At 42.0% G+C, this 8,393-nt stretch overlaps 1 protein-coding gene across 4 annotated transcripts in view; it reads left to right on the top strand.

The window, feature by feature from the left end:
- The first annotated feature begins 1,934 nt into the window (after positions 1–1,934).
- ASAH1 (N-acylsphingosine amidohydrolase 1) overlaps positions 1,935–8,393 on the top strand; it is a 42,458-nt gene continuing 35,999 nt past the window's right edge. The window contains exons 1-2 of one of the 4 annotated variants that reach the window (XM_060136515.1): positions 2,016–2,086; positions 3,570–3,629. Coding sequence is in view for 2 of the 4 variants with exons in the window: in XM_060136514.1 (XP_059992497.1) it covers positions 2,009–2,086 (78 nt within the window). In the remaining 2 variants the exon portion in view is untranslated. Of the gene's footprint in view, positions 2,091–3,569; positions 3,630–8,393 lie in introns of all 4 variants that reach the window. The other 3 variants (XM_060136514.1, XM_060136513.1, XM_060136516.1) reach the window with 3 other exon arrangements.

The following is an 8,393-nucleotide window of genomic DNA, read 5'->3' as shown; positions in this document are numbered from 1 at the left end:
ACTTTTTTCTTTTTTTTCAGACTTATTTTAAGGTCCAAGATAATTCAACCTATTTACACATTTGCACAGAAAAGCCCAGGTCTTTACAATAGCTCCTTATACCCTATATAATCTGCCCTACCCCCCTTACTTCTCAGACTTCTACTTTTTTTACCCCCTCTTCCTTCTGCTCTACACACACTGACTTCCTCGCTATAGCCAAACATGCCAGGCACATTCTCACTGTCAACCCTTTGCCCCAGCTGCTCCCTCTGCCTGGAATACTCTTCCCTAGGCATCCACAAAACTAACTTCTTCACCTCCTTCAAATCTCTGCTCAAACATCACTTTCTCAATAATGCTTGTCCTGTTCATCTTACTTAACATTGTGACTCTCCCTACTCTTGATCCTCCTTACTCTGCTTTTACTCTATAACATTTATTACCTTGCAACATCCTATATAAATTTTCTCGGGTATGATGTTTATTGTCCATTTCTCATCTAGAATGTAAGCCTCATGAGGGAGGAACCTCCTGTCTTTTTTTTTTGTTCCCTGCTTATTCCCAATGTTTGGAAAAATGATTAGCACATTGTAGGTGGACAGTAAATATATTTCAATTAATGAACATTTCTATGATCTGCTTGCTCACTTTTCAATCAGGAACCACTGATATGTTTCAAAATCATGTGATATGTTTCAAAAGTCAAACTTCCTCCTCAGAGACAGGAACCCTGTCATTTACCAAAAACCAACCAAACAAACAAAAAACCCTAGGAAAACAGCCTTCAAACATCAATTCTCGTTTCCCAATCTCCAGCAAAAGGATTGTTTGGTTTTTCTAACCAAGTAATACAAATGGGTAAAATTGCAATTTCAAACACACACAAGAAAAAAAAGAATATATGAAGATTTTAGTGATAGTATTCTGAGTTTTACTAAAGCATTTAAAAAAAAAAAAAAGCTAGTTGGATTTCAAAGAGGCTCAATCAGAAAGTAGAACCCAGAGGGTAGGATTTCCTGTTGGACTTCTAAGTAACTCATCCTACTAGGGCGACGGCGTCCATACAAGGGACGAATGCCAAGCAAATACATCTGTAAAGCTGTTTTTCAGGTGCGAAAGCCTACCCTCCTCCCAGGTTCACCCCCGGCTCTGCCAACCAGAAGCGTTTCATCAGTCAAGTGAAAACACACAGCTGCTTCCCATCAGTGAAGGAAGGTTCGCGGCTCTACCTGTACATTCCACCTGTTGTCTAAGTGCAAGGAACTGAAGCCTAAATTCTGTGCCTTGTCAGCTCGGCTGCTAAAGTCTAAATGGGTAATTCACAGTCTTTACTATCCGTGAGAATTAATTATCCCCCCTCCCGGGTATCCCCCCGCCTCGACACCTGTTCGGGGACCCCACAGTCAGGACGAAAAACCTCACTCACTTCGGCCCTGCCCTCCTTAGAGCGCAAAGACGGGTCGCGTTCGCGTGCTACGCCGCGTTTTGAGACCCTCGTGGCTTGCGCCCGTTTCCTGGGCTTTTGGTATCGAGCTGCCCAAAGGCGGACTTCGCCCTGGGCTGTTTGCGGACGCTGCACAGCCGCACCCGGCCGAGAAAGGAGTCGGAGAAGGTGTCCAGCCCCAAGCTCGGAGGTGGGCGCGGCCCTTCGTGAGGCAACTCGTCGGCTCTAAGTTCCTCAGACGCACCCGCCGGCGCGAAGCTGGGGCTGGAGCTCGGGCTCGGCGCAACCATTGCTCGCGGAGCAGTGGGGGGTGGAGGGGACCGACAAACACCACGGTCCTAACGGAAGTGCTGACCCCCATCCTGTGGGTTCGTTCTTCCTCTCGGAAGGCTCCCTTGTCCTGCAGTGCCACCGAAAAGCCCGGCCCTCTCCATCTCCTGCGCGTCCGTCTCCCCCCGCCTCGCGTGGTGCGGTCCAGCCCGCGGGTCACGCTGCGGCGGGGGCGTGGTCTGCTCTGAGCTCAGGTGGTATCTTGTGCGGCCTTTTCTGGCGTCATTTGTAGCGGCGTTCGCAGCAGGAGCGATGCTGGGTTGGAGTCGCCTAACCTTCGTCTTACTAAGCGTGACCGTCACCGGCTCGGTGGCGCAGCACGTGCCACCGGTGGGTGAGCTGGCGGCGAGGGCGCAGAGAGGGGCACGCGGGAGCACGGGGAAGTGGGGTGCCCAGGTGCGGGGCCGGCGGGGCTTGAGGGACATCTAGTCCCGGCAGCATCTTTACAGGGGTCGGTGTTTTCCTGAGCAGAGGTGTGGGTGCAGAGCGGGCTGGGGAATTTCACCCCGGGTCGATTCGGTACAAGCTGGAACAAGGAAACCTTTTGGGGAAATCCTGATCTCTGCGGATTGGTGATTATGATTTGCATACCCTCACGTTTGATGGATTGCATCTGTTCTACCAGTACCAGCCTCCAGCATCCAGAACTGTAAGAGAAAAAGTTCCAGTTGATTTGTGTACATGAGTAAGTGACGAACTTCCTGAGGACTTTGGCATCCTCTGCCTGGTGACGAGGTGCTGAAGGAAAAGTATTAGCTAAGGATCCTGAGGGCCCTGGGAAAGGGCGAGGCATCCCCAGTCAGGGCAATGGGAGCAGCCCAGGCCAACCTAGATGTGGATGCCTGGCCTTTATATCCGAGTCAAGTGAACACTGGGCCTGTGGCTATTTCCCCTTGAGGGAAGTAGCAGGAACACAGACTTGATAACTACAAGAGACAATGAGGGACCAGTTTCACTCTTACTTTGCAAGGGAGGAAGTTGATTCCGAGAAAATGTCTAGAAGCATGACTGAACTCAGGCTTCTGGACATCTGGTCTGGTGGTCTTGCATAATTCTCTTCTTTAAAAGCAATAAGACTGCATTTTTCTTATCAACAGATCAGATAAATAGGAACTTGGGTGCATGTGACCTAAGACTAGGTGAGGATGTTTTTGAATAGTTTAGGTAGAACATTGACTTCGGGAGCAAGATGTGCATTCTCCTCTTTTATTTTATTTCTCTACGGAGAAAAGCTTTAAGAGTAAGATCATGGTGAGATATTACTCAGCCATTCAAAACTGATACAAGATAAAGCAAGTAAAAGTAGAATACAAAATAGTATACACAGCGATTTCAGTAACAGAAAAATACACAGTATATACATGTGGGTGAGGATTGGAAGAGTATAAGGAAAAATAAAATTAGTCTGCTTTAGTGTGGGTAGGGAGTTAATTTACTTTAAAGTGGTTGGGATTATGGGAATTTTTAAAGAATTTTATACTTTGACACTGTCAATGCTTTCAGCCAAAGACCCCAGGAAACACACCTGTAGTTGAAGAAATTGGGTTTATTATTTTGCAGTGAGTGAGAATGCATGCCATGGGCAACCGTGGGGCCTCTCAGTAAAAGGGCATTAGGAAAAACCTGTTTTATAATTTGGACTTTGTGTGTTTCAGGGGCAGGTCTAAGGAATCGGGGATTTGTTCTAGATTGGTTGCTTTTAGAAAGTGAGGCAACACTATGGGTAAAGAAGAAACAGTTATTTGTTTAGCAAGAGAAGGAGGTGTTTGGTGTTTAGCGTGTTACACGTACCTTTGTTTTTGTCTGTGCTTAGAGTCATGAAGTGGCCTTGCTTTGTCTCATTTGATCATGTCTCAGATTAACCTTCACTGAGGTGGGTATTCTGTGAGTTGTGTCTAACAAGAGAAGAGAAATGGCCTGGCTTTTGAGTGTCAGAGCAGCAAGTTAATACTGAGAGGTCTAGTTGTGGACCTCAGAACAGTTTCATATATCAATATCTGTCTTTTATTTTCGTTGTCGGTACTTTATTTTTTCAAGCAAAAGTACTTTAAAAGGTATTTATAGAACAGGAAAAATCAACAGCCCCTCCATGAATTTCATAGTTCTTATCTGGAACAGTGGTTGTCAAAGTCTAGTCTGGCCTCTGGTGTCAATTTGGGAAGCTGCTTCCACAAGTCTTTAATGAAATGAGAAAAATGAGGCCTTGAAATTATTAATTTAGAATGTTAGCTTTTATTCTGATTATGACCTTCCAATTTTTGTTGTTAAAATGTTCTTTTATGTGTGTGAGTTGTTTTGTTTGTTTTAACATCTTCACTTTGTAGAACAAAAACTGGGACTCCTCTCAGTTTTTTAACTGATCTGGAAAACCTGGGGGCCACTGGCTGACAGGATTTTGGGAACTTCACAGAAGTTCAGTGACCTCATCCTTTGACAAGAATAAGCATTTTTTTTTCATTTTGAATTGTTCTGTGATAAACTGTAGCCACACATAGTAACAAAATATATTTCAAAACTACTTTTGATAAATATGATAGTGGGAACTGGCTTTAAATTACAAACAAAAATCATTGGATTTGGAATGTCTGTGGATTTTGTTTTGTTTTGTTTTTGAGGCGCTTCAGACTATGGCATATTTTAAGGTCTTCTCGAGTTATTTGATTCTATTAAGAGATGGTGGTGACAAGCTATCCCACTTCTGGGTATTTATCCAAAGAAAATGAAAACACTAATTTGAAAAGATATCTGCACCGCCATGTTCATTGCAGCATTATTTACAAGAGCCAAGATGTGGAAACAACCTAAGTGCCTATTAATGGATGAATGGATAAAGAAGATGTGATTCTCAATCTCACACACACACACCCACCACACACAATGGAATACTAGTCAGCCATGAAAAAAGATGAAATCTCGCCATATGTAACAACATGTATGGATATTGAAAGTATTATTCTGGGTGAAATAAATCAGACGGAGAAAGACAGATACCATATCTGTCTAATAAATGAACAAACCAAACAAAAACAAACATGTAGATACAGAGAACAGCAGCGTAGTGGTTATCAGCAGCGTAGAGGGAAAGGGGCAGAGGGAGGGTGAAATGAGTAAAGGGGATCAATTGTATCGTGATGGATGGAAACTAAAATTTTGGTGGTAAGCACGCTGTAGTGTATACAGAAGTAGAAATATAATGTATACTGGAAACTTATGTTATAAACCAATATTATGTCAATAAAAAATAAATTTAAAAAATATTTTAAAAAGAGAGATGGTGGTGACAGAAGTGGTGCAAGAAAATCTGGAGAGGGAGATGGAGATGACATCATCCAGGGCTCTGTAGACCTTGATAAGGATTTTGGAATTCATCCTAAAAACAATGGGAAGCTGTTGACTGGTTTTAAAAAAGATGTGATAAATTTCTCACTTTCAAAAGATCAGTTTGGATTGGAAGGGAGCAAGGGTGGATGTGAGGAGACTAGTCCAATAGCACAACCCTCCTGACTTGACGGTTGTGCTATTGGAAAAGGAAAGAAGTGGATGGTTCCGGAGAAGATTCGGAAGTAGAATGAGAAGAAGGAGGGGTTGGATGGGGATGAGGGACTGGCACCTTTCTGAAGTGCTCAGCTGGGAGAATAGTGGCATCACTACAGGAATATGAGGAGGGAAGAATGAAGATCATTTTTCACTCTGGTTATGTCGAATTTCAGATGGCACCAAGACATCCAGCAGACCTTTGGGACTGGAGCTCAGAAGAGGATATTGGAAGTCGCAGGCATATTATTTTGAAGCCCACTGGAGTGAACAATGAGCAGATAGAAGAGAAGAAGAGGCTTAGAGAAAGGCTCAGGGGACATGCATGTGTCAGGTCAGGAAGAACTGGCAAAATTAAAGCAGCAGCCAGAACTGGAGAGCAAGTGTTAGGGACGCTCAGGGGAGAGAGGGACAGGCCACCTGTGTTGAATGCCATTGAGATGTCTAGTATCTGTTGTACTTGGCACCTAGAGGTCATTGGTCACCTTGGCCAGAGCATGTTGGGAGCAGAAAATAGATTGTAGTAGCCTATGGAGTCATCAGAAGGAAAGGAATCAGAGTAGGCGAGATGGCTGTTCTCAGTAATAAATCTAAGCAGATCCCTAAAATGTGTGAAAATTAAACACACTGGCTCAGTAGTGACTTACTGAATCGAACTTATTTTTATGCATCAGCTTTTCAAGTGAGTGATAACGTTGTTGACATTAGCCACTGAATCAGGTTTTAGCAATGATTTTTACAACGTTTTCCCAAATCACTTAAACCCCGTCTGGCCTGGCCAGTTTTACTGTACTGCATTTGTTTTCCACCCAGTACTTTAAAGGAAGGAATACACAGATACCATATGTTTGCTTAGTCAACAAATACTGCACGCCTACTCTGGGCCTGACTGTTACAGATGCTGGGAACAGGTCAGCGAACAAGATAGAGAGGTCTTTGCCCTTATGGAGAGTTTGTTCACATTCCTTTTACCTAAATATTCTCAATTTAATAGGGTACCATTCCATCAAAGGTCAGAAAACAAGTGAAAAACTTTGCATGCTCATTTGAATTTGTTATATATGCAAGAAAACATGCCTTTTCTTATTCAAGTGTGTCTTGAATATGTGTCTGCTCTGTCTTACATAGAGAACACTTTAAGAAACAAATCTTATTTAGAAAATAGTTGTCGGTGAATTAAAGAATTGAATTGAAATTGTCTTGTTGGACTTCTCTGGTGGCGCAGTGATTAAGAATCCACCTGCCAATGCAGGGGACACGGGTTCAGGCCTTGATCCGGGAAGATCCCACGTGCCGCGGAGCAACTAAGCCCGTGCGCCACAACTACTGAGCCTGCACTCTGGAGCCTGCGAGCCATAACTACTGAGCCCCCGTGCCACAACTACGGAGCCTGCGCTCTAGAGCCCGCGTGCCACAACTACTGAAGCTCACGCGCCTAGAGCCTGTGCTCTGCAACAAGATAAGCCACTGCAATGAGAAGCCCATGCACTGCAACGAAGAGTAGCCCCCGTGCAGAGCAACAAAGACCCAATGCAGCCATAAATAAATAAAAGAATAAAGAAAGAAAAGAAGGAAGGAAACAAAAGAAGGAAAAGGAAAGAAAGGAAGAAAGAAAGAAGGAAGGACAGGGAGGAAGGAAGGAAGAAAGAAAGTTGTCTTGCTGAAATTGTTCAGCTTCTTTTCCGATGGTAAGAACACTGGTGTGAGCTATATAATTAAATTACTTTTCACTGCCTTTTTCTGGTTATGGGAATAAGACAAGCACATGAGGGCTTTCTGAACTCTTTTGTACAGTCTTAGAAGCATACATTTCATTGAGGTTCTCATTCCGGAGGACTCAAATATTTTAGGGAGCTGGATGAATTATCTCATTTCTTTTAGGCATGGAGCGTTCAGGTTGCTAATGGAATAATTTTCACTTTATATTTTATTTTCCTAAATACAGTTTTGTCACGTAGCTCTGTAGTTAGTTTTTTTTTTTAGTGAGTGGGGAGGACGTAAAGAATGATTAATTTTGAAGACGTTCAAGTTCTTATTAAATAACTAGAATAATTAGAGAATTCGCTGATTCAGGAAGTATTAACAAAACATTTTACAGAGATTTTCACCACTTTCTTTGGCTTTAGGAAGCAAAAATGAGAGCGCACACACGTGAAAGATTGAGATTTTAAGTTGGTTGTATTTTTTCACCCTTTAACAAGGTAGCACAGTATACCAAGCAGACTACCTAATATCACTCCCTTTCATCTATTTACATTCTATACCTATCATCTGTTTAAATTTTTACTTACCTTGATAAGGTTGTCTATTATTAAAACCATGTATAGTTAAATTTGGAGATAGTAAGAAACTTTAAATAACAAGTGAGCTCACTGTGATTTTATTTCAGGTCTGTACATAGATTTTTGAAGCTGTCTTTCCCTGTTGAGGTCTCCCTTGAAAGTAAGGATGTACCTGTCTCCACTCTACCCCAAATCTAATCTTTTTGTTTAAAATGACTGTTGTTAGAGGCTATTATGCTTAGTGAAATAAGTCAAAGACAAATACCGTATGTTATCGCTTATACAAGGAATCTAAAAAATAAAACAAACAAAAGAATATAGCAAAACAGAAACAGACTCACAGATATGGAGAACAAACTAGTGGTTACAAGTGGAGAGGGGGAAGGGGGAGAGGCAAATAAGGAATAGGGGATTAAGAGATACAAACTACTATATATAAAATAAATAAGCTACAAGGATATATTGTACACTCCAGGGAATATAGTGAATATTTTATAATAACTTTAAATGGAGTATAAGCTATAAAAATTTGAATCACTATGCTGTATACCTGAAACTAATAAAATACTGTAAATCAACTCTACTTCAATAAAAAAATTTTAAAAACCAAAAAAAATGACTTCAGTACCTTATGAACACCTGAAGTACCCTGATCTTATGGCTGCTAGCTTTAAAAATTACAATCACATTTACCCTTTTACAGCCAATTTCTATGCAGATTTCATGTCTTTGTATTTCATGTTTATTTATTGCTGTCAGCATTATCATAGTAAAATGTCTTATCAATCTTAGACTCTTGCATATATGATTAGCTTGCTCTG

The sequence above is a fragment of the Lagenorhynchus albirostris genome, chromosome 21, assembly GCF_949774975.1.
Source record: "Lagenorhynchus albirostris chromosome 21, mLagAlb1.1, whole genome shotgun sequence".
In the NCBI taxonomy this organism is placed as follows: domain Eukaryota; kingdom Metazoa; phylum Chordata; class Mammalia; order Artiodactyla; family Delphinidae; genus Lagenorhynchus; species Lagenorhynchus albirostris.
The sequence above is the reverse complement of the archived record's forward strand: the minus strand, read 5'-3'. Positions and strand labels throughout refer to the sequence as shown.